At 41.9% G+C, this 27,270-nt stretch overlaps 1 protein-coding gene across 6 annotated transcripts in view; it reads right to left on the reverse strand.

Moving 5' to 3' along the window:
• The window catches only part of ACSS3 (acyl-CoA synthetase short chain family member 3), a 178,453-nt gene that overhangs the window by 122,261 nt on the left and 28,922 nt on the right, over positions 1 to 27,270 (reverse strand). For 5 of the 6 annotated variants that reach the window (XM_029597103.1, XM_029597108.1, XM_029597107.1 and 2 more), the window contains 4 exons: positions 13,107 to 13,241; positions 12,389 to 12,529; positions 7,885 to 7,965; positions 7,707 to 7,802 (listed from right to left, as the gene is read on the reverse strand). In XM_029597103.1, coding sequence (XP_029452963.1) covers positions 7,707 to 7,802; positions 7,885 to 7,965; positions 12,389 to 12,529; positions 13,107 to 13,241 — 453 coding nt within the window. The remainder of the gene's footprint in view (positions 1 to 7,706; positions 7,803 to 7,884; positions 7,966 to 12,388; positions 12,530 to 13,106; positions 13,242 to 27,270) is intronic. The other variant, XM_029597104.1, reaches the window with a different exon arrangement.

Consider the following 27,270-nt stretch of genomic DNA (forward strand, 5'->3'; position numbering starts at 1 on the left):
GCATTTCTGCTTCTTGGGCTAGGAGGCTGGTTCATTTTAAAAAGAAAGTACCTTTTTTTGTTTAACCCAAATGAAAGTTCATTCTGTGCAATCTAAATGTTTTGGGTTAGTAATCAGTGGCTTGTTGGAAGTAATTGCATTCCTTTGTTTCTATGGAAAAACAGGACTATTGTGTGGGCTCCTTGCAATACATCTGGCCACAATGAAAGCTAATGTTAAAGCGCTCATACTCTTACAGACAGAGCTTTGGGGATTTCTCAGCAAAAAGCAGGTGTATGCATTGCCCAAATTTGAATTTAAACATGTTCTAACACATTATATCAGTTTCCCAGCAACTTGCTTCACAGCAGGTTCTTGATCACTTCCTTCCAACCAGTGCCCTTTTACAATGTAGTCTTTCAAGTTCACATTTTGTTAAATTACAAAGAGCAAAATCTAGTGACATGCTGTCTACAGAAAAGCAGCAGCATAATCTCGTAATATTCAGATCAAATGGAATAACATCTCCGAATTTTCATAATGCCAATACTGGTGTTAAAATGTTGGATGAGAAATGGTGCATATCGACAGGTTTCTAAAGAAATTCTGGTCGCCGCATCTCAAAAAAAGATATAATTGCGATGGAGAAGGTACAGAGATAAGGGGAATGGAACAGCTCCCCTGTGAGGAAAGACTAAAGAGGTTAGGACTTTTCAGCTTGGAGAAGAGATGGCTAAGGGGGGATATGATAGAGGTGTTTAAAATCATGAGAGGTCTAGAACAGGTAGATGTGAATCGGTTATTTAGTCTTTCAGATAATAGAAAGACTAGGGGGCACTCCATGAAGTTAGCATGGAGCACATTTAAAACTAATCGGAGAAAGGTCTTTTTCACTCAACGCACAATTAAACTCTGGAATTTGTTGCCAGAGGATGTGGTTAGTGCAGTTAGTATAGCTGTGTTTAAAAAAGGATTGGATAATTTCTTGGAGAAGTCCATTACCTGCTATTAATTAAGTTGCGAGCCACTGCTATTACTAGCAATGGTAACATGGAATAGACTTAGTTTTTGGGTACTTACCAGGTTCTTATGGCCTGGATTGGCCACTGTTGGAAACAGGATGCTGGGCTTGATGGACCCTTGGTCTGACCCAGTATGGCATGTTCTTATGAATAGATCACATCAACCAGTGTGGCATCATATACCACATAAACTAATTGGATTCCTTACCAGGCAAGGTCATGTGTAAGAAGCATGGCTGCTTTCAGAGTTGGAGGAATTTCATGGAAGGAAATTTAAAAATTAAAAAAACATTGACATGATCTTTTGGTCAATTGGAAGAGTTATTTTTGAACAATGCATGACACAGAGGGTAGGGATTCCTGTTAAAATTCCATTACTTTTGGAGTCTGTTTCAAGTAGAGGATTAGCTGTGTTCTTCAAAATGTCAACATGAATGTTTTTTTTCTCTGTTACTTCTTGTTTTTGGTCTTTTATTATTTGTTGTAATATTGAGAGTACATTTTTGTTTTCAGGTCTTTTGGGGGGCATAGAAAGGCATATTCTCCCTACCCCTAATTTTTCTTGAACTTGAGGTTTAGATTATTTCCATCCTGAGTGGGAGTGGAAGTAGATGGGCAGGTTTCTAGAGAAGAAAGTTCGGTGAGCATGTACTGATTGTACACAGTATTCAAGGTGCGGTCTCACCATGGAGTGATACAGAGGCATTATGACATTTTCCGTTTTATTCACCATTCCCTTTCTAATAATTCCCAACATTCTGTTTGCTTTTTTGACTGCTGCAGCACACTGAACCGACGATTTCAATGTGTTATCCACTATGACTCCTAGATCTCTTTCTTGGGTTGTAGCACCTAATTTGGAACCTAACATTGTGTAACTATAGTATGGGTTAATTTTTCCCTATATGCATCACCTTGCACTTATCCACATTAAATTTCATCTGCCATTTCGATGCCTAATTTTTCAGTCTCACAAGGTCTTCCTGCAATTTATCACAATCTGCTTGTAATTTAACTACTCTGAACAATTTTGTATCATCTGCAAATTTGATTACCTCACTCGTATTTCTTTCCAGATCATTTATAAATATATTGAAAAGTAAGGGTACCAATACAGATCCCTGAGGCACTCCACTGCGCACTCCCTTATTTATTTTATTTATTTAAGCTTTTTATATGCCGACAATTGTTGGGAACATCTTATCGGTTTACAGAGAAAATAATGCAGCAACAGGCTTTACATGGAACACTTAATAATGGTAATAATATTAGCGGGAATCCAAAAACAGGAGAGGAGCTATAATGCATGTTTCCTGTCTTTTAGCCAGTTTGTAATCCACAAAAGGACATCACCACCTATCCCATGACTTTTTACTTTTCCTAGAAGCCTCTCATGAGGAACTTTGTCAAACGCCTTCTGAAAATCCAAGGACACTACACATCTACAGGTTCACCTTTATCCACATGTTTATTAACTCCTTCAAAAAAGTGAAGCAGATTTGTGAGGCAAGACTTGCCTTGGGTAAAGCCATGCTGACTTTGTTCCATTAATCCATGTCTTTCTATATGTTCTGTGATTTTGATGTTTAGAACACTTTCCACTATTTTTCCTGGCACTGAAGTCAGGCTAACTGGTCTGTAGTTTCCTGGATCGCCCGTGGAGTCCTTTTTAAATATTGGGTTACATTAGCCACTCTCCAGTCTTCAGGTACAATGGATGATTTTAATGATATGTTACAAATTTTTACTAATACCGGTAGGTCTGAAATTTCATTTTTGAGTTCCTTCAGAAACCTGGGGTGTATACCATCCAGTCCAGGTGATTTACTACTCTTCAGTTTATCAATCAGGCCTACCACATCTTCTAGGTTCACCATGATTTGGTTCAGTCCATCTGAATCATTACCCATGAAAACCTTCTCTGGAACGGGTATCTCCCCAACATACTCTTTAGTAAACACCGAAGCAAAGAAATCATTTAATATTTCCGCGATGGCCTTATCTTCTCTAAGTGCCCCTTTAACCCCTCGATCATCTAACAGTCCAACTGACTCCCTCACGGCCAACTTCTTTTCAAATTCTCTCTTAGCCTGTCTTATCAATGTCTTACATTTAACTTGCCAGCACTTATACATTATCCTATTTTCTTCTGTTGGATCCTTCTTCCAATTTTTGAATGAAGATCTTTTGGCTAAAATAGCTTCTTTCACCTCCCCTTTTAACCATGCAGGTAATCGTTTTGCCTTCTTTCCACCTTTTTTAATGTGTGTAATACATCTGGACTGTGCTTCTAGGATGGTATTTTTTTAACAATGACCATGCCTCTTGCACACCTTTTACCTTTGTAACTGCTCCTTTCAGTTTTTTTCTTACAATTTTTCTCATTTTATCAAAGTTTCCCTTTTGAAAGTTTAGCACAAGAGCCATGGATTTGCTTACTGTCCCCCTTCCAGTCATTAATTCAAATTTGATCATATAATGATCACTATTGCCAAGCGGCCTCACCACCGTTACCTCTCTCACCAAATCCTGTCCTCCACTGAGAATTAGATCTAAAATTGCTCCCTCTATTGTCAGTTCCTGGAACAATTGCTCCATAAAAATGTCATTTATTCCATCCAGGAACTTTATATCTCTAGCATGTACCGATGATACATTACCCAGTCAATATTGGGGTAATTGAAGTCTCCCATTATTACCACACTACCAATTTGGTTAGCTTTCCTAATTTCTCTTAACATTTCACTATCAGTCTCACCATCTTGACCAGGTGGACAGTAGTATACTCCTATCACTATAGTCTTCCCCGACACACAAGGGATTTCTACCCATAAAGATTCAATTGTGCATTTAGTCTCATGCAGGATGTTTATCCTGTTGGACTCTATGCCATCCAGGACACAAAGCGCCACACTGCTTCCCGGGTGCTCCTCTCTGTCATTGCGATATAATTTGTACCCCGGTATAGCACTGTCCCATTGTTTGTTCTCCTTCCACCATGTCTATGTCATTATTCAGTGTTATACATTCTAATTCTCCCATCTTACTTCTTAGACTTCTGGCATTAGCATACAAACATTTCAAAGTTTGTTTTTGTTTGTCAGATAGTATCCCCACTCTGCTGCCACCCCACATATCTGAGATTTATTACTGTTTACTTACTCATGTAAATAAGTATGTGTATATGTATCAACTTCATATCCAAATAAAACACACTTCTTCATCATTAAGTTTATAAATAGAGAAAAATTGATTAGTGCTGGGGGCACCACTTTATGAAATTAGCAGGTAGCAAACTTAAGACAAACTGGAGAAAGTATTTTTTACTCAACACACAATTAACTGTGATCAAGGATGTGGTCAAGTCATCTAGCGTAGCTGAGAATACAAGGGATTTGGACAAGTTCCTGATGGGAAAAAAAAACAAACAATATGAGCCAGGTGGACTCAGGGCAACCCACTGCTCATCCCTGGGAGTGAGCAACAAGCAACTGGATTTTTCTTTGGGATGGGCTGAGTACTTCCTAATGACCAGCTTGACCACTGGCAAACACAGAATGCTGACCCAGCATGGCATTTTTTAATTTTGTAAAAGTCCTCATAAATTTTAAATCAGATATGTGCATAAGTTATGCACATGTTCAAACTGAAAGTACACACATTTTCTCTTTGAAAATGACTCCACAAATCTACCTACATACACTTACACCTGTCAATTTGAATGCCAACTTTTTTTCAGGACTATTTGCATACATACTATTATTGAAATGCAGACATGTGCATAAGTGCAACCCCCTCCCCCCTCCAGGGACAATTCTGCTCACCGTGGGTAAATGTAGGCACATGCGGGCTTTCAACGTGCTCAACTCTACCCACGTATTCGGCAGGCAATTTTATAAACGCCAGTTTCTGTGGGTAAAAAGCACCATTTTATCCACAGAAAGGCTTTTGAACGTTATTTAACATGTTATTTAACATTTTTGTCTTGGAGGATGGGGCTATCCAAGCCTGGGACATTTGGGAAGGTTGGGGGGGTTGCTTATGTTTTGGAGCCGTACAGAGGGTCTGGCATCTTGGCAAGGGAAGACCCTCGCCATTAGCCTTGGTTGCTTGATGCACATGCAGAGTGCTGGGGCTGGAATGTGGCTACACCAAACACACGGCTGGGAATTCAGGCAGCGTCAAGCAAGGCGATATAACGCAAGTTGGGTTTCAGTTCTACTGGTCGAGGACATCCTATTTATTTATAAACTCAAACTCCACCTCATTCAATAATAATAATTGTTCTAAGCAGATTAAACAAGATCACAAACAATCCAATTATAAATATAACAAAACAAATCAGACAGACTAAAATATAAATAAGTGGGCAAAATGGTTGGGAGAAGCAGATGATCTACAGTGAATCATCCTAGCTGACACGATGATGGGAGTGCTGAAGTTGAGATCAGGACAGGCAGATTGGGAATTTGCTGCAATTGGCTTATTTACTTAAATTTATGTTATGTATCAAAGTCAGGGCCTTTAATTATTCCAACAGGGGTTTATTTTAGGTCTCGATGGGATATAGAGTGTGGAGGCCAGTATGGTCACCGCGGCCTATGTTAGTACAACGAGTCTTCGCTGTTTCACCATGATATTTGCTATGTATCTTCCTGCTGAAGCACACATCCATGCATTAAATAGGTTAGCATTAATCCAACACAAAAATGCATTTAGCTTCTAATTAAGAGCAACAATACAGTGAAGACCCTCCCAGCTGACTCACTGATCTGAATAATAGAAGCTTTTATTCTTTTTCAGTTTGATGCTCTGAAAATGACTCATGTATTATTCATTATCAAAATACCTGGCAGATGAAGCTCGCTATTTAAAAGAACAATTCTGTTTACCAAACCTGGCTTTTTGTGCGTTCCAACATATGTAACGTTAAAATTATGTACAAGGGATTTCTCTCTGTCTGGACGCAAAATAATTGTCCATAAAGGGATATGGGGGGGGAGGGAAAATTTAAAAAAATAGAAATCAATAAATTTGGCTCATTGGAAGAATATGAGAATATTTTGGAGAAGAGTAAGAATCAGAGACAATGAATCAATATTTTCAGAGAATGATCTCCCAAAAAAATCTTCATTGCTTTACTATGGGAGGCGCACCCCGCCACACATATCTGTTTCCATGTCAGTAAGTATGTGTGCATGTAACAGCTTCATATCCAAATAAAACACACTTTTTCCTCATTAACTTTACAAATACAGAAAAAAATGCTCAGCACTCTTCCTTGCTTCCTTTCTAAAAGTCTGACTTTCCACTGGAAGGGTTTGTGTAATTAAGCAAATTTGGGATACTGCTCCTTTTTCCACTTTGTCTGTCTCCATCTGCCTTTCTTGCTAGGGGGCAAGCTTCTTGAAGAGGGGAAGGAAGTTTTGCAATACAGCTCTTGCCAACATCCCACTGCCTCTACTGCTTCCCATGAGCATGACAACCTTATCTAAGGTTTCACAGAGACGCACGAAGAATGGTAAATAAAATGTTTTATTCAGAGTCGTGTCTCTGCTTTTTCATCAGATTTTTCTTTTCTGTATATTCATGACACAGGGTTTGAACACGACGCAGCAAGTGGAAGAACCACACTGAGGCACAGCGTGTATACAATATATAATGTAAGTAACCCATCATCCTCCTTCTACAAATCAATGTTGAAGCCAAGCCTCTACATGCTTGTACTACCTGTTTAATACTAGGTGCCCTGACTGTCAACCAAAAACATCTACTATGAACTGAATAAGTTATTTACAAACAGAAAGATCCTCTGTCTATCTGGGTGTCTATCTCTTGAGATCTCTTCTAGTTACTTTGTCCAGAAATTCAGCTGCAGTTAACCAGCTAAAACTTCCTGCTGAATATGTGGTTAAATTGCACATAACATGTGCGAGTAGGTTGAAGATAGCATGGCCGCACTCAGGAGCACAAATTTAGCTGGTTAGTACAGACTGACTAAATTTGAAAACCGCATCCCAGGTATCCATCATTTGGTGAGCACAGATTTTAATCAGATTTCAGGGCCAGTGGGAGGGGAGTGGATTTTTAACCAAATTAGATTTATACAGTTAAAAGCCATACGTAACTACATAAATCTTTTAAACAGCAACCCTACCACAATACTTTCAAATGTATTGCAATTTCAGTTTAACAAACAAATGCTATTAGGTGCTTAAAAAGAAGTTATGCAGATAAGTTGCCTATATGTGCTTAAATACATTTTTCAATGATCTAAAACTAAGCCTGTCTATTTGTAACATACATACATTTGGCTGCATATAAACAAAGGCATTTTGGGGGGTCATGTTATGAATTTTGGCACAGTACTTAAATTTTCAAAGGCCATGCATGTAATTGGATTTTTCAAACCCTGATTGCAGATATACTGAAAAGCAGACTCTCCAGACAATTCCCCAGAATCAGGTTAACAATTCCTGGAGAAAGTCATTTGGGCTACATACTCCCACTCATGACATTTAAAAAAACAGTACTGTAGCCCCCCCCCCTCCCCAAATAAATAATTAAATAATCCAGAATTCTGTCTAGAGCAAGCGGAATGCATGCAAGTTAGCAGGTCAGTCATCGGCTTAAGCATCACCTCTCTTTTCAAGTGAAGCAACCACTGGAAGAAAATAACGTAAAACATTAGAACAGGTTGATTACCTCATACAGAACTGTGGTGTTCCCATGCAAGAGGGGTGCATAACAAATGTAGGAGTGCCCAACAACCCATCCTAAATCAGAGGCTGCCCACCAGACCTAAAAGTAAAGCGCAAATTGTTAAATATTGAAACAAACTTGGAGGTGTGTAAAACTTCACCCTGATGAAGACTGCCGTTACCTCTCCAGGCTGAAGTCCATAAACAGCAGGCATTGTCCAGTTCAACATAACCGCGTATCCACCTGTAGGTCTAACAACGCCCTGGGCAAAGCAACGAAAACAATTATTTTAATTTTTTTAAAAATATGGAAAAAAAGACATTATAAATTGCATAATATACATAACTTGCAGAAATATATTTAGTCAGAGAGGTAATAGGAAATCTAAAAGATATATCCAAGGAAAACACTGGGTAAAAAAAAAACAAAAAAAACCCACGATGCTATTAATCACTAGAAATGAACATGGAAGACCAATAGAGCCTAATATTATTCAGTAGCATCAGAAGCAGACAAGTTATCCGGTTAAACTTAGCCATATAACCAGTCAGAATATTCAGCAGAGCGCTGCTGATTAGGCGCTCTGCTGAATATAGCCAGATAAACGTATCTGGCTAACTTTAGGACTGTTCTCTGGCACAATCAGACTTAGCCAGACAAATTACACAGCTAACTCTGAATATCGAAGTAAATCGGATAAGCTAACAGGCACACTTAACTCCAACCTGAAATTCCCTCAGACGGCCTTCCACATTATCAAGATAACTTTTATCCAGCTATTTACGTTGCTTGATAATGTGGAGGCAGTCAGAACACAGGAATTTTGAAAAGCCCACTGTTTGACCACCTAGGTCCCCATTTTAGCCAGACAAGTCACTTGAATCTGGACCCCTAACACTAAAGACAAATAGTTAAAGAAATTCATTCCCTATGATGCTGAAAACTAGTTAGAGCCCTTTTCCAAGATCAAATAAAGCAGATTAAAGAGGAATACTATTCAAAAGCAAATTAGGCCTAGACAGAAAATGGGAAAAAAAAAAAAGGTCTTTAATACATCTGGCCCTTAGTGTATGACATATGGAAAGTTCTAAGGGCACTGCCACTTCTTTCAGGAATTTCTGCTAATGAGACACTATGTGTTGTCATCCAAATTTAATTTTTGGGATAACCCATAGTGCCGTCTTTAAAAGTATCAGTAACTCCCTACTCTTGCCATAGATACCTGCAGCAACCTGTGGATATTCACCATTAATGAAGGGCAACATTTACAGCATGAACAATCACCCTGATGGAATATCAAGCGCTGCTCAAGTAACATCTGTCACCCGAAAACAATATACTTGAGATTAAAGTTTGTATGGATTTCCTTGTAGGTGCTTCAGCCAGGGATCTTGAAAACACCCTGGCTCCTACCCTTAGGCTACACTCATCAGGACGGACACAGCTGCCCTGGACTATAGAAGACGGATGTATGTAATGGCCAGGAAAGTCAGATTGCAAGGGATGATGATTTCACAGTGCATAAATCATTGCTCTCTCGCTTCCTGTCTTAAAACAGAAGACAGTGGGATAGATTTTCAAAGGGGTACTCGCGTACGATACGCGTGTACCCCCCGAAAACCTACCCCAAACCCCCCCTGCACGCCCCGAGCCTATTTTGCATAGGCTCGGCGGCGCGCGCAAGTCCCGGGGCTTGCATGGAGGGGCGTGTCAGGGGGCATGCCGCGAGTGACGCAGCGTTTCGGGGGCGGCGCCGTGGGTGTGGTTTCGGCCCGGGGGCGTTCCCGGGGCGTGGCTGCGGCCTCCGGACCAGCCCCCGGACCAGAACTCGGAGCGCGGCAGCCGGCCTGGCGTGGCAAAGTTACGCCTGCTAGAAGCAGGCGTAACTTTGCCGACAAAGGTAGGGGGGAGGTTTAGATAGGGCCGGGGGGGGGGGGGGGGGGGGGTGGGGGGGTTAGGTAGCACGTATCCATTGAAATCCCGCGTACTCTTGCTCACGCCTGGTGCACAAACAAAAGTACGCGTGTGCGCAGATTTATAAAATCTACCTGAGTGATTGGAAAAAGATAGAGCAAGACCCGAGACTGGCCACCAGTGAAAATAACTGGAAAAAATGGAGACATCCATAATATATCAGGCTTGGTAGTATGTCAGTCAGTGCTTGCGCATGTTCCCCATCCCGCCAACAGATGGCATTATAATATATCGGGCTTGGTAGTAGGTCAGTCAGTGGTCGCGCATGTTCCCCAGCCCGCCGATAGATGGTGCAGGTGGCTCAAACACATCATTTAGCAGCCATGTCAAAACACCAGCTACAAGAGGTATGCCTGAGGAAATTCAGCGCTACTGTGGAATGCAGATTTTGTGCAGAATTCCTCCTTCCGCAGATTTCCTCCCTCGCCGGAAGACTATTCAAAACCGGAAGGACAGTGGCCAACACGGGACAGGCAGAAAATAACAGAGGAGACCCTGGCATGCCGCGAATGGAGCGCGTCCCTCAGCACACATTCCGTTCACGGCGAAAATGAAGGCCCGGTGCGCCATTCACAGCGAAAAGGGAAGGCCCACGTGTGCCACGATTGGCCACCAGGGTCTTCATCTTCTCCGTGAATGGAGCGTGTGTCGCGGGACGTGCTCCAATCGCGGCATGCCGGGGTCTCTGCTGCTATTTTCTGCTCAAGGTAAAAATGGAAGACTCCCCTGTGCCGCGAACGGCGCGCCGGGCCTTCATCTTCACCGCAAACAGGCATGCCGGTGAGAGAGAATGTGTGTCGGGGAGGGGAGTTTGAGAGAGAGAGCAGGAGGGTGTGAGAGAGAGTATGGGGGGGATGCCGGTGAGAGAGAATGTGTGTGTGAGAGAGGGGTGGGGGTGACAGAGAGCATGGTTGGTAAGAGGGGGGTGGGGAGGGTGTGAGAGAGAGTATGGGAGGTAAGAGAGGGTGGGTGGGGGATGCTTGAGTGTGGGTTTCAGAGAGAGGGAGCCTATATGAGAGGAGGGGGATGCCAGTGAGAGAGAATGTGTGTGAGAGAGAGGAGAGGGGGTGTGGGGGAGTGCGAGAGACAGCTTGGTAAATAAACTTTGCCCTGGCTTTAGCAAATGTGCCTCCACGTCCCTTGCCCTGGGTGAAAACAATTTAGTTTTTCCTTTTCAGCTAATGCTTCCATACAAGAGCAGATGTGCCAATAAAAAGGCTCGCCACCCGGGCGTAGAACGGGTATAGTTGCTAGCGCTCATATATATGGATCTTTACCATAGTGAATAAAGTTTCAAAAGGTGAAAGCTAGTACATGCAATTCAATATTATGAAAAAGCAACAATGACAACTTTTCTCCAATTGTTTTTAATTTTCATGATTCCTAGGGAAAACAAGCAGGAAAGACCTTTAAAATATAAGTTTCATTATTCTATACTCAAGCTATTTCCATTTCAATAAGGTCTTTGACAAAATATTAACAAAATGAATAGTGATAACTAAACAAGGCATATTCTTTATAGTATTCTCTCTTATCAGTACTTCTCATGAATTATTCAAACAAATATAATCATGTAATCTTTTCTACCAATATATAACCCCTTTAGTGTACTCTTTAAACATCAGTGATAATGATGCAAAGAATATACACAAAAAACAAAGCTTTCTGTGACCAGCCTACTGACTCCATGGCAATATGTGGGATGTGCTAGGAGAACTTGGGTTTGATTCCTAAGCCTGGTTTCTGCTTCTTGGACCAGCTAGAGCTGGAGAAGCTGTGGAGGTGGTATTCACAACTCTAGGGGCAAGAGAAGGGAGTTTCCAGCCATTACACAATGGTGACACCTAATGGTTAGACACAGGGTTCTAGATTGGTTCCAAAGGCAGAAGTGGTCCGTGGCCCCGGTCAAAGGATTATCACTGTAGCAGTTGGCTTACATAGGGGAAAAATCTCCTGGGCAGTTGTGAATGAAAAACTTATGATGTTGGAGCCCCATTAGTTTCTGATTTCATTAGAGCTGGAAGCCCCAGTGAAGCAGGAAGAAACTATTGAGTCAAAATACACCAAATAACAATGAAGCTTTCTAATGACAGAAGGATGATTTTTGGCCCATTTAATGTGCAGCGGGACTCCCAGTTGGCTTGCTGGCTGAAACCAGAGAGTTACAATGCTGGGGTCCATTCGGCAGAGGTGGAGGCTTAACCTCTTAGGCCCTTGGCGTGTTCATGGTTGTGGTCATTCTCATTAAGGGCCTCATTTTCCAAACATATCTCATGCGGTAAGGGACGTTTCGCACGCAGCCCCGGAAGAGGAGGAGTCAGGGTATCACCGGGGCCAACTCCGCAACGACGGCGCACACAGCGAAAAGGTAAGTGCCTTTTCGCTGCCTATTTCGCTCCCAATAGCTACACCTCCTATGGTGGCGCTATTGGGTGCGAAACCGGCAGTGATCGCACCGCAACGGTGCGATCGCTGCTGGCCAGCGCAGGCCCGCCCCCCGTTTCGGCCCCCCCGCCCCTCATCTTCTAAAGTAGCGCAGGCCTGCGATACTTTAGAAAATGAGGCCCTAAGTCTCAATCCATTGATCCTAGACACTGGGCAAGAGAGTCTTCCAGGAAGAAGCAATATGTTTTACACCTCCACTTACTTTCCCGTTCCAAATGAAGAGTCCCCACCTTTGTGGAATTTGTTGTAGTGAAGAAAAAGCTCACCTTGGGGGTTCCAGTAGTCCCCGACGTATACAGAATATAAAGCGGATGCTCGGAAGGAACAGGGACGCAGTCATGGGGCCTTGCTTTTGTAATCTCTTCATGCCAATCAAGATCACGGCCTGGGGCTAGCGGAACAGCTTCCTGTACCAAAAGCAATAGGTAGTAGCAACAATACAATTACTACTTTTGAAGAAAGAAAGATTAGTATACAAGTTGTAAGAAATACCTTTTCAATGGATGCATTTACTACATTGATGACTATCTTTTGAAGAAAGTATAACTCTCAAGAGCATTAGGTTAGCTCAATATTTTAAAAAGTTATCACCTACAACTGCCAGCTGGGAGAGATCCTTAGCCTGGCGACTGGGCATAACTGCAACAGGAAGTGTGGTGGTCATAGCTAGAGCCGTGCAGGTGGTCGAGCTTGTGCACATGGCCGCTTGGAGATATCCTTAGCTACGGGCAGACCGAGTGGGCCCAATAGGCCTTCTCCGCTAACAATTTATTCACACATATTTAAGCTGTTTGGCCCAATGACAAGATTTCCCCATTCAATTTTTTTCTTTAAAAGAACTGCGATTTCTCTTCAAACAATATGAAAGTTGAAAAATTCCTATACAAAATGGTAGGAATCAGTAATTTAAATGCACAAGAAAGAAAGTGAGAGAATTATCATGCAATCAAAAATGAATGCCAGGAAAAGAAGGAGTAGGCATACCATGTTAGGCCGACTGTAAATCAGCAGCTTCTCTGGTCTGTGTTGGGACATTTCCAGCGCTTTCTCTACAAGAGGTTTGTATTCCACCTTCCTGCCTGGTTCTATTCCAAATGATGCGGTGACAACTATTTTGGGCTGAAAGAAAACAAGACTTAAAACCCTCAAGGTTTCCATATGGAACTTACATTACATAAAGATTGTTCCTATATCATGAGGCAAGTGTGCGAACACCTTTCCCAAGAGAATACGAGAATCGAGACTGAAAAAATAGGCAATTTTTGATACATAAAAAAGCTTAAGCCTCAGATTCAAAACATCCAAACACAGGTCTCAAATACATCTGAAACTTAAAACTAGGCATGCAAATCCTGCTCCAACTCTGCCCCCAGACTGCCTCTCTCTGTATGTGCGTAAATTTATGCACACGTTCACTCTATAAGCAGACAGGTAGGGTGATTTTCAAAGGCACCAGTTATGTGGGTAAAGCACAGCCCTCACTATACACAATATTTCCTTGTGAACAGAGTTTTAAATTAGTTACCATGTTTATATTCCAAAATGCAAGTTAATTCAATATTGTGGGCTCTGCAGATCTTGTTCTGTTCTGAATGGATAAGGGACATTTCCAAAGCAGTACTAGGAAACACTGGATCAGATTTACGGATTGAGATAGGGAGGGACAAAATAAAAAGCAAAATGCTTCCATAAATTTAGCAAGTAATTCCAGATACTGATTTTTTTTCCCCACCAGTGTGTAACATTTAAGATGTGTGAAAAACCAGTGTCCCAGCCAGAACATAAGGAGCCCATTTTCCAGGACACATGCATGTGCGTGTCTTGAGGATACACATGGGTCAAAAAAATAAAAATTAATCCCCCCCCCCCAAGTCAGAGTCCTCATGTTCCTCCTGACATGTCCTGAAAACGTGGTATGCGTAGGATACCAAACAAAATATTATTAGGGATGCAGCTGTAGCAATCTAGTCCCAAAGCTGCCCACAATTTTACAACATAAATACGAAGGGGCATCAGTAAATCAGGTGCTGAAGTGTAGCATCAAAAGTTTAAATTCACCTGATTTATTGACTCCCTCTCTATCAACATAAAGCAGAATTAAGTGCAAACTGCAAACTAATGGGAGTGTGTTATTTCTTCTCTATACAGAGATGGTTTAAAAAATATACACATTACCCACTGAATTTAATGTTCCTGAATGCTTTGTGTACAGCAAGCAGTAAGAATGAACATCTACCACTGGAAGAGATTGTTAATAGCCATTACTTTTCATAAACTATTTAAAAGTTTCTCCCTCCAGTTCCCCTGGGTTCAGACAGTGCTCACACCTTCATTTGTGACAACATAGCCAGCGGGGGCCAATCGGATCAGGTAAGCATGAGGCACTCTGCTACAGCCTTGCTGACTGTGCTGCAGGTCTGAGGAATTATCAGGAAGCTGCTTAAAGAATTAAAAACTTTTTTTTTTAATGTATTTAGGGCATTGCTACAGTAGATCAGGTGCTCTTTGGAAATACTACACACTACAGCTGATACATGAACAGAATACCAACAATACTGTGAGTCAGCCTCTTTCCTCCCACAGATTTATTTATTCTGCAATTATAACAATACATGAGATCTCATCCAGCATTCATGATCCCTTCTAATCTACCAGAATTGTTTTCTTGGTATTTAAGAATTGGAAAAAAAAAAAAAAAGATTCACTTTTTCCCCCAAGCCCACAAATCTTTTCTAATTTGCGAGTTTGATATACATTCTCTCATCAACCATGTCTCCAAAAGAACAGTAGGTTAACATTATTAGAAACAACAAAAAGAAAAAAGTAAAATAACTTTCCCAGCATTCGGTGTGACGGCTCAGTGCACGGTTACAAGAACGGGTGGAAATGCCTCCCAGTGGAGGTGATGAACACAAAGACCATAATGGAATTCAAAAGAGCATGGGACAAGCATGGTGCGGAAGAGAGGAAGGTGAGGAAGGGACTATAAAGCTGAGCAGGCGATGTGGATGAACAGACTGGATGAGCCATATGGTCTTTAGCTGCCGCCATGTTGTAGGTTTCTATAAACTGGCAGCAACTTCTTATCCAAAACACGGGCCATGGAGTTTGTCTTACAGAATTAACAAACCTTTTCATATCTACAGTAAACACGATGTATTCAAGGCCCAGAGATAAACAAGAAGTCCTTCTGCAGCCTACTGGCTCAGTTAATACAAAAAAAAAATGAGATTGCTTTACTGTGCAAACATGGACCTACTGGATCTGTGTGAATTGTTAATTTAAAAATGAGGAATGCAAATACAGAAACACACTAAGTGCCTCTCCCCCCTTTACTCCTGAAGGAGGAATTTACATAACCCTCACAGGTGTTTTTCTTTCCTGAAGCTTTTTAAAAATATTTCATTTTTAAACCCGCCCCCCCCCCCCCCCCCCGATGCTACTGAGAAGGAACCCATAATTCCATGGCGCTGGCAGCGTTCTAGGGAGATCATGCCTGTTATCAGACTATGAAACATGTCTAAATCGGCAGCCTTGTAACCAGAGAATAAGAAAGCAGTCCTGAAAGGAGGAAAATAACTTCCTTAAATGGTTTATTTATTTAACAATGTGCATGAAGCGCTTTACAGATCATCCATGGATCGCCCAAAGCAATGTTGGTCCCTTCCATTGGTTCCAACAGTTTTGAATCAGAATTTATTAAGACTGCATAACCTGCTTTCTTCACAGGCACTAGGCATTCAAAGCGGATAACAATATTAAAAAAACATACATAGTACCTAACATATCGACTCAGAAAAATATAATAATAGTTGGATTTTGACTTATGCCATTAGGAAAAAAGAGAATCTGAAATACACTTCAAGGTCTCATCATAAATCACTTCCTTAAGCATAAGTTCTAATGCTAATATTAACAATGATAAGTCTATAGACCTCCCAGACTGCCACAGTCAAATACAATAGTTTGTGGGTGGAATACAGATTTGCATCCATTTATTTGCCTTCTGGTTGCCTATAACAATCTACTTCCATTTAATTAATCTCAATTTGAAATATCTTTTGCTGTGATTATCTTATGGTACCCAATGCTGAATTTCATTCCCCTATGTGCAGATCACGAGCGTGCCTTCTCTGCTAAAAAGCAATCCCTCCCTGATGTCCTCCTGCTTAACGTAGCCCTTGACCTGCTTTATTTACATTCAGTGTGCGGGGAGCAGCAGGTAATAACACTTTAAGCAGCAGTTTAGTTGGGCTCTCCAGAAGCTGGCTATTATGGAAGTTGCAATCTGAAATTTAAAGTCATAGTGCCAGAAATATTTCCACGTGCCAAAGGCTGCTTAACTCGCGGAAATGGCTGGTGATAAAGTTACTCGGGGGTTTGTGCGCATGTGTCATGCTCGCTCAGACTACGCGGCGGCCTTCCCTGGGGTAGAGACGGGGGAAGAGTCCGGATTTACGCGCATCCAGTTCTGGTTTTCCAAAGTGCCCAAGTACGTTTTTGAGGGAGATTTGTGCAGATGTTTCAGTGGGTGCGACTCGTACGGGTTAAGTTTGAGGAGGAAAATTTGCAAAGGAAACTTGTGTCCCCAAGCTCCCTTTGAAAACTGTGAGACTTAAAAGACGCATTTGCCACACCAGCCACCTGCGATGTTACCCTCAGAATTACTGGCGGCATACCCATGGTGTACAGCAGGGCATGACTAGTCAGTATTACATTTTGTCTCATTCTACCTGATGTAAAGAAAACAGGTTTGCTTCATGCAGTTACTATTTTCCTGTACAAGTATGGCCTACAACCATTAATAATTAAACTCAATAGTTATAAAATAGCAGAAACATTGCCACAGAAGTACCATCACACTAAAAGCAATTTCTTATCTGCTCTCTCTCTGTCTTGATTACCATGCTATTGAATTATTCCCTCCCTCTTTCTGGCTGGCAAAGACACTTTAGCCAAGTCCCGGTGCACCAATAATCACATTCCTAGCCCTGCCCTTCCTCCAGTGGAGATATTCCACAGCTTTCTAATAAAATCTATTAACCTCCTTCTTCCCAAAGTGCACTTTACACTGAACTGAATTTTGGGAGGGAATCTGTGGGATCAGATTACAGAAAATAATTAACAGGTAAGAAACTGGTCATTCCGGGTTTTCTGCCTATAAAGTTCTCCCAAGGCTAAAAGCTCATGGAAGGGAATCTACATAGGCCATGCTCGATTAGGCAACACAGTGCTCTCGTTACACTACCACCAAAGATAGCCTCAGAAGAAGCACAAAGATCTATGCACAAAAACTGCAATACAAGATGCAAAGGCTGGTGTGCAGACATGTGCGTTTCCTTTCCTGCACCACAGGTGGTTCCTATTACTCTTGCTGTGGGTGCGGCTTCTCTCTCTGATTTCATCCTTCACAATGATGTGAAACTTTCCAGGTGGTGGCTGTGCATAGTGAACCATAGAAGCCTCTGGCTTTTCTGTCCAGCTATGCTGGGCTTTGGTCTGCAAAGGGGAAGGTACTATTTCACCCGGTCAGCTTCTCGAAATACATAAGCCTTGATCCATCAGATTCAGACAAGACTGGATTATTTTACACCTTTCTTAAGCCTTTCAAAGAGAAAGATCAGAGCTTCTGATTTTCTAAAAGGACTGCACTCAAAGAATTTTAATGCCCTGCTTGCATTCAGAATATCATAAAAGAAATAATAATAATAATAATAATAATAATTAAAAAAAACCCAGAAACAAAATCAGAGCAGAAAGACAGAGGAAAAATATGAACACCTGGATCTGAAAACAATCCCCAAGGTTTGAGTATCAAATCTATAACATTCAAGAGTTGACAATACAGTATCGTCACATAGACTTTGCATAAAAAAAAAGACAAAAAATAAAGGCAGACAATTTATATAAAGCCATGTCCAGAGGTGTTCAGAACAAAAAAACAAAAAAAAAAAAAAAAGAACAGCTGAATCATAAACACAGATAAAAACAAAAAATACCATTGAATTCATTTTAAAAGATGACAACAAGATTCTTCCAAAAAACTTGGTGGGTACAGAACTCACTCCAGATCAAGTTCAGTAGAGCTGAAGATGACGGCTCTTGTGTGAGAAAATAACCATCCCTTTGGGAACAAAATAGATGCAGAGAAAACTGTTTCCCCCCTTGAAATAGACATGTATGTTATGATTACATGTGTTTTGTGGATCCTTAGGTGCTTGTGGAGATGACCACGCCCATGGGGAGGAGCCCCGTGAGAAGCCACAGCACTGGGCTAGACTCGTACACACAAAACACAGGAAGGTTCTTTATTATACAGCTTGAAGATTTCCACCAGATGGGGGCAGTAGTGAGGCAGTCTGTGGTTGTAGTCTCAGGGACCTCGGCAGAGGAGCCCTTCTCTCCTTGAAGATGTCAGGAGGTTCCGCAGCAGGACTCCCAGCGAGGAGATACTGTGGATGAGATTTGACTGAAGGAAGAGTACTCACTAGGTGTTAGCTGTTGGTATGCGATTCCACCAGGTCTGTTGTAGAAGGTACAGGCACTGAGGCAGGGAGAGCAGGCCCTCGAGGAGCGAGTACCTGTTCCCTGTAAGGCACCTGAAATAAACCAGAGGGCCCCCGAGGAGCGGGTACCCAGGTTAGCATATACCCCGAAGGGCAGAGAGAGCGAGCTTCCTGCGGCAGCACGGAAGCGGCAGAGTAACAGACAGGAACGGATTTGAGTTCTTGCTAACTTGGGGAGCTAGCAAATGAGTGAAGGTAATATACCCGGATGGCGTGACGTTAGCATGAGGGAAAGCCCTCGAGGTTCGCGCCAAGGGTGGTACAAAGATGTGGGTTGCGCGCGCGCACCCTAGTAGGTACCTGAGAGGAGCAATGGCGGGAAGCTGAACCATAGCCATTCCAGGGACACCGGAGAGGTCGGCTTGATGATGCTGCAAAAGCCATTTTTCCCAGGTAAGTAGGAGGAGCCGTGAATAAGGTGAGGCAAACGAGGCAAAGCCATCGAGGACCGACGGACGCAACAATGTAGATGTTAAAACTCAGATGTGTCCAAATGGTGCTCAGCTGCATGGGTCTTTGATTCTTTTTTTGTTGATTTTTCTAAGTATTTATACTTTCATACATGGATATTTTTTTTTGCTTGCTTGCCATCGATTTGGGATGAGAATGTGCCACAGGGATTTTTTGTTGTTGTCTCATTTTACAGAAAAATAGAGAAAGACAATATAGTGAATCTGAGCCCAAGAACTAGGGCAAAAAGGTCATTCAGTCTCATCAGATCTCTCAGAGAAGACCGAATATGAGAGAATAGAAGAAAGAATTTTTTCTGTTATTTGAACTTTCTAAACCAGATGTGACTAAAACACCGAGCTGCGCCTGTAAGAGCTGAACTGATGATTGACTTGGAGATAAGAAATATTTTTTTCCTGTTTGCTCTTAAACCAGACTTACAGGCCGATGTAATATCAGCAAGTGTTAAAGGGTCGCTCATGACTGAGTGCTCGCTCTCTTAACGTGCACTGATCCACCTCTCATGGGCACCTGATTTAATATTTAAATGGGCTGCCGTGGTAAAAAGGAGGTACTAAGGAATATTTTGCATCCCTAGCGCCTCCTTGGCATCAGGCACCCAGGAGAGGTGGCTGTCAATGCAGGTTAGGAAAACGGATGTTCAATTTTATGAGCATCTATTTTCCTAACCTAACCGCCAGCAACATTTTTTCTTTTATTTTAAAAAAAAAAATTTTTCCAGTTTCCCTTATTTCAGTTCCTCCGACTTAATATTACCATGATATTAAGTCAGAGGAACTACAGAAAAACAGTATTTTCTTCTTCTCTTTAAACTTTTGGGGCTCCTCAAGAATGTAAAAATGTGCATGTCAGGTGTACTTTTTTTTTTTTTTTGCATGGGGCGGGGGGAAGAGCTAATAGCCTCATCAACATGAAATTTACATGTGATGAGCGCTATTAGGTTCGCACTGGTTTGGATGTGCTAATCCCCTTATTGCATAATGGGTTTTGGATGCGCATCCAAGCGCCTATAAAGCCGTGCGCTTGGCCGAGTGCACGGCCTGCATGAGCGGTAAGCAATTTTTCAGCAGGGTGTGTGCACGTATGCTGTCGTTGTCGTGCAGAAAAATGTGCGCATACAAAGAGGGTGTGCCGGGTGGGATAGGAAGCATGTGATGTTTATGTATTTTATAAATGGATTATGTGCATGCATCTAACACCCCTCCTAATTAAAGTCACGAGTATTAAATCAGACCTTTTTCTGACTGCAGATTTTGGGTAGGGGCTCAGGAGCAAGTGGTGTAGGGTGTGGGTGAACTGGTGATCTCAGGAAAATTCCGTACACAAGTTTTTTCATAAACAAGATATGCGCATATAAAAGCCAACTTTATAAAATACCTGCCTCTGCACATAAAACTGATTATTACATGCATGTTGCAATTATTTAACTTGTAAAATATATGCACTTACTTTTATGAAATAGGCACATAAACTATGGAGTTGCCTGAATTTTAAAAAATGCATGTGTACTGAAACATGTGCACATACGTACAGGATGGTGATATCTATTTTATAAAATAGATGGCTCCCACTGAATGGCTTATAAAATATAGGCATGATTACAGCGCACTTACTTATCCATGTAAGTGCTGAGTTATGCATATTATTAAAAGCTACCCTCTTTGGGCCATCCCGGTGCCAACTTCAATTTCTATCAAGAAATGCTGATTTGTCAATTGCCCTGCAGGTTAAGAGCCCTGGAGTTTGGATCAAGTCTAATCTAACTTTTCACCAACAAATTGACAGCTGTAAAATTTGGTTTCTTTAAGCTACAAGTCCTGCGAGGGATAAAACCTCTGCTTGATCATCTGACTTCTGTTCAGTGGCGCAGGCTTTAATTCTTCCTCTCAAGAGTATGGTCACTCTGCCTATACGGGGCTCCCAGCTTCCAAATGGGCAGCTGTTATGGAATTCAGCTGCACATTTGATTTTGGGGAAAAGTCCGAGAGCACGTATAACCCAGGTGCCGCAAGACCTTCGCTGGTTGACAGTTTTTTGGCTAGTTCGGTAGAAAATTCCAATGCTGGTGCACAACTTGTTAAAACGTGATCAATTTCCATGGGTAAACGCTCTTTTGCAGATATATAATCCAAACCACACCGTTCAGTCTGCCCAGAGAGGTTCGCTGGATGTCCCATTACCAAAGGCGGTGTGTCTTCTTAGGTTCCTATGACTAGAGAGAGCTTTCTCCATTGCCGCTCCAGTCTCATGGAATTCTTTACCGGAGAATGTGTGGCTCATGACATGCTCAAAGACTTTGAAGTCCTTATTGAAAACATTTCTGTTAAGGCAGGCCTATCTGTAATTATTTTTCATCTCTAGTCTTATTGTCTGCGTTTCTAATGCTGATTTCAATCATTTTATTACATATTTTCTTTTGTAAATTTATTCTTTTTGTTATGTATGTTTATTTGAAAGTGCTTTGGCTTTAGGCGATCCATACATTTTTAATAAAAGAAATAATTTTCTATTTTAAAAGAATTTAAAAACCAATCATGTTAAGATGAAATTCTGCACATTCCAGATTTTGTTACGACTCATTCTAGTGCAGTGTGCTTCAATAAAAAGCCTATAAAGAAGTAGCTGAAAAGGTAAGGGAGAAAAGGTTAGCATTCATAAACTACAAGAGATCTCAGAAACAATATCTGGAAAAGCTAAGAGAAGCTGAGAAAGTAGTCAGGAATGCAAAAATTCAAACAGAAGAAAAAATAGCAAATATGGTAAAACGGGGGGGGGGGGGGGGGGGGTGTTACGACTATTTATTTATTTATTTTTTAGGTATTGACAGAAGAAAGTGTAAAAGTGGCCTTGTGAGACTCAGAAGTGAAGGGAAGGAATATATAGAGGATGAGGAAAAAGCAAAACTGCTTAAATATTTCTGTTCTGTGTTCAATGAAGAAGGGCCAGGAGCACTAATACAAATAAGATTAAAGTTTACCAATCAATTTTCAGAAAAGCGTGTTCATGAGGAGCTACACTTAAAGTAGATAAGGTGATACAGCCAGATAGTATATATCCAAGGATACTACAGGAAGTTAGAGAAGTCCTGGCAGCTCTACTGACTGACATTTTCAATGCTTCTTTAGAATCAGGAGTAGTTCAAGAGGACTGGAGACGGGTAGATGTGCTTCCTATTCATAGAAGTGGAAGGATGGAGTCGGTCCAGAGGGTGGCTACTAAAATGGTCAGTGGTCTTTGTTCTAAAGCATATGGGGATAGACTTAAAGATCTAAACTTGCATACCCTAGAGTAGTGGTTCTCAACCTTTTTTCGGTCAGGACACACCTGACAGTTGGTTCTCATATGTGTGATACACTGAACATGTGACTGTCACGGGGCTAAATGTAACCATGCACTCTGCATCCACAGGAACCCCCTCGACCCACAACAATGGTTGCAGAGCAGGACTAGGACATTACCCATCCAACTCACCATACAAAAAAAAGATATTCTGGTTCTGATGACATCTCAGTAAAAGCAAAAGCTCCCTTTACTATCAGGCACAATAGCCCTCCTTATGGAAAGACAATAATTTAGCACTAATGCATGTCCTATTGAGAAAACACAACAAATAAGATTGATACAAATGCCTACATGCTAGTAAAATATCTCACCTCTGTCACACACACAGAAATGACCTTCACCAAGTACAGAAAGACCACAAATTATAAATATGGAGACAACCTGGAATGGAAAACCAAAAAAGCCACTCTGCATGCTGTGCAAAACTGGAGCAATGGAAACAGAAATATAGCACCTAACATAGTCCCAGGATCTGCAATAATGCACACAAACTAATGCGCACAAAGTTACACCTGTATTATGGAAACCCTACCTATGAAAAGGCAACACTACAAATATTAAACCAGGCTCTAAACACCAATACTCCTCCTGTTATGAAAACAGACTAAGCCAAGCTGCTATAGATCCCCACACAGAAATAAGTGTAAAACTATAATAAATGTTTCAAAACAGCTGATAACAGAATTACATCCAAGAATTAAAAACTCATAAAAATTATTAAAAATTCTTCAAACACCAATAAAATATTTCAAAACTGCAGACATAATACCCAATAATTAAAATGGCAGTAAATCAAGAAAAATGAACTTAAAAAGCCACCATTACTTACCCTCTCCAGCAACTCTCCTACTCCTTTCCCTTCCAGGCCAATAGCACTCACCAGAAGCAGCAGTGGCTGCTGAAGATCTGTCCTCACAGTCCGCTTCCTTAGGGTCCACAACCAGTCACATACACACACACATACCAATTACATCCCATGACCAGTCTCTGTCTCTCACACACCAGTCACCTCCCTGACCAGTCTCTGTCTCCCTCACACATACCAGTCGCTTCCTTGACCAGTCCATCTCTCTTTCACACATATACACACCAGTCATCTCCCTGACCTGCTCTCGCAATCTCCCACATGCTCTCTCACTTTGACACATACTGTCAATCACACTTGCACAAACATGCTGTCAATCACACACGCATGTTCTCTCTCCCTCTGGCTCGCTCTCAATCACAAACCCCCCTTCTCCTAGCACAAATGACAGCTGCAGTAGCCTCCTCCTCCTCCAGCTCCTGTGGCTCGAGAATGAAAAATCCCATCGGCTGTGGGAGCTAACTCTGCTCTCCTGTTGCTGATTGCTGGTTGTGCTTGATTTTGGTCTGGGTCCACACTTCTGCCACTACTTTATGCAGCATGGTCTTCTCTTCTTCTCGCACACCCCACTTACATCACTTCCTGTTCTGGGCTGTGGGAGCAGGAAGAAGAAAGGGCCATGCTGCTGATGTTGACAGCTTCCACCAGTAGCGTACCTAAAGTATTTGGCACCTGGAGCGGATACTTCCTTTGGCACCCCCAACCCATATATAAATTTAAAATTTCCTAAACATTGATAAAATATTTCAAATCAGCAGACACATCAAATAACACCAAATAATTGAAACTAATAAGGATTTTTAAAATATCATGTCTGCCCATGCAAGGGGAGGGAGGTGAAGCTTGCATCATATCTGCCTGCATAGGCCAGGAGAAGAAGCCCGGTATTGGACATGCCTTTGTGAGGCCAGGGAGGAGGAGCCAGTGTCCTGTTTACTCATGCAAGGTGAGAGAGGACAACTATGGAACCAGCTTCCTGCAGTCTAGTCTGACTGACTGAAGGAGAATTGTAGTTAGAGCTGAATGATCTATTAAGTTCTTCAAATGAACAGATGGGATTCAGGACCATGAGCTAAAGACGTGGTGTTGGATTGGAGGCAGAAGAATGCTGGGGATGGAGAAGAAAGAGAGAGTGTGTAAGAGTGTGTGACAGAGTAAGTATGTGTGAGAGATTCTGGAGAAAGGGAAAGAGACACCACTGATGTTTAGAGTAGGACCTGGGGCTGACAGCCCATTATGGATGCTCGGTATGGGTTGAGAAGTCAGGGCTGTCAAGGCCTAGTCAAAGAATTCCTTCTGTTGCTATCGCCATGATCCAGAGTTGCCTGCTCTCCCTAGGCTACTACATTTGTGCCCAAGTGGGGGACAGTAGGAAGAAGAGAAGGGGAAGAGTGTCTGCAAGGAATCAAGGAGAAGAAAAGCATGTCTGGAGGGAAGGGCTTAAATTTGCCCTGAATGGGATGTAATGCTGGCGCAAGGTAGGAGGGGGGGCTGTATTACTGTAAGTGGGACTAGCAGGCTGGGACATTCGAGAGGGGTCCCTGTGACACAGAGGGAAGAAACTCTTCCCCAAAACAGCTCCGCCTCAACTCCAGTGGTTCCAAAATAGCCCCCACTTAAAAAGTAGCGAAGACCACTCTTCTAGTGCTTTGCATATTTCTTTAGGAACAGCAAAGTGACAAAAATGTCTATCAAACACTCTAAAGTAGCTTTGAATATTTAAGAGGAATACGCACGGAAATTTATAAAGATAAAGAAACGGAAAAGTTCTTTCAAAGAAATCATCTATGCCACTTTGAGGTATTACATCTGAATCAAATGATAACGTTTCAAGTCTGGGAGAGCTACTCAAGTCAAAAATCTGTCTTCCTGACAGTTCATTTTCCTTCATCTGAGATTTGCTTTCTCGTAGGAATGTGCATTCATTTGAAATGACTACATAAATTACAATGAACGAGTCCATTTTCATTTTGATCCAAATGGAAAGAATGAAACATGGACTCCTATAAAATCACCTGAAAAATTTGGGATCTTTTCATAGTCAATGTTAAAATGTTTTTTGGTTTTTTTTTTAATGGCCTCTCACAGCCCTGCAAGCATCCTCCCCTTTGCCACAATTGAAGCTGGTCCCAGGCCTACCTATCTGGGCCCCTCCAACCCCTAACTCCAGTCACAAATTTAACCCAACCTAGGGCTTGGGCCCCTCTTAAAATCTGCTGGGGTCAGGGAGCCCCACTCCCTGGCATGCAGTCTTTGCAAAATCCTTATGGGCAGATGCAAAGCCCACTTGCTCCAAGATTTTAAAAATATACCATCTACAAATGAAGCAAACCAAAAAACATTAAACAAACAGAAAAATGAAAAAACAAAATTAAAAATGTGCTGAAAAATTTAGAACTGCATATCCCTACTCCCTGAGAATTGTATTTTGCCAAAATCAGTTTTGCAAAATATTTTCATGCGATTCTCTTACCTAGACTGAAGAATCTTAAATTTCACCATTTTCTGAAGAGGAAAGAGCTTTTTACATTATTACACTTGCTTTTTACGGTATTGATAAAAAGAAATAAAGACAATGGAGACTGTAAGAATTACTACAGTTGTTTGGAATCTGAAGGGGTTTCCTCAATTAAACATATTTTGAAGAATGTTTACTCTTAGGCTCACAGGTTTCCTTCAGCTCTATTTCAACCTGGCTGCAGTTTTGGAGATTTTTGCCTCTTGAGGTGAGATGCCACATGTCAACTGCCAGAACTTTTCCTAAGGAAAGAGCTTCAGGATTATTAGCGGTTATTCTTTTAGACTGGTACCAAATGCCCCTGTTGGACTGAGTCCTAACCCATAACACTTATAGCTGGTTTCTCTAAAGACTCAATTGGGTCAAATGCACGAAAGCAGCACACAACCAGAGGTCAGCAAACCCCTTCAAGAGCAGGATTGCCCTGTTAAGATCATCTATTCCACATTGCATCTACCCTCCTTCAGATGCTGCTAGCAGAGTAATGAATGCTAGGGATGTGAATCGTGCTTCTGACGATTGAAAATATCATACGATATTTTCAAAGTCGTCAGAAATCGGGGGCTCCCCGAAACAGATAGGAAAACCCCACAAAATTGTTCGTGGGGTTCTCTTATCGTTTTGGGGGAGGGCGGAAAAACGGCACACCAAAACAATCCCTAAAACCCACCCCGACCCTTTAAAACTGATCCCTTAGCTTCCCCCACTGTCCCAAACCCCCCCAAAACTTTTTACAAGTACCTGGTGGTCCAGTGGGAGTCCCGGGAGCGATCTCCCGCTCTCGGGCCGACAGCTGCCACTAATCAAAATGGTGCCGAAGGAAAATTAGTTTCTTACCTGATAATTTTCGTTCCTGTAGTACCAAGGATCAGTCCAGGACACCTGGGTTGTGACTCCGCACCAGTAGATGGAGACAGATTAAAACTTGTGGGCGGAGCCATATATAAGCCCCTGTGCCAGTCACAGCCCCTCAGTCATACGTAATGTCAAAGTAGAAAAATCCAAAAGCCAACATAGCTAACCATAGAAACTTACTAAGTAAAATAACTCCAACACCCCTACAGGAAAAACAGACTCTCCAACCGGGAGAGCGAACAAAAGAAGGGGTCAGCGTATTAAAAAACAACAATGAGCGGACTCTCCATTACTATAGCGCCATACTGCGGGCGGGATCCTGGACTGATCCTTGGTACTACAGGAACGAAAATTATCAGGTAAGAAACTAATTTTCCTTTCCCTGTACGTACCAGGATCAGTCCAGGACACCTGGGATGTACCAGAGCTAAGTTATCGAGGGTGGGAAGCAGAGAGTCCCGCTCGGAGTACCCTCTCTCCAAATCCCCCAGCATCAGTAGCTTGAACATCCAATCGGTAATGTTTAATGAA

This window comes from Rhinatrema bivittatum, chromosome 4 (genome assembly GCF_901001135.1).
Source record: "Rhinatrema bivittatum chromosome 4, aRhiBiv1.1, whole genome shotgun sequence".
In the NCBI taxonomy this organism is placed as follows: Eukaryota; Metazoa; Chordata; class Amphibia; order Gymnophiona; family Rhinatrematidae; genus Rhinatrema; species Rhinatrema bivittatum.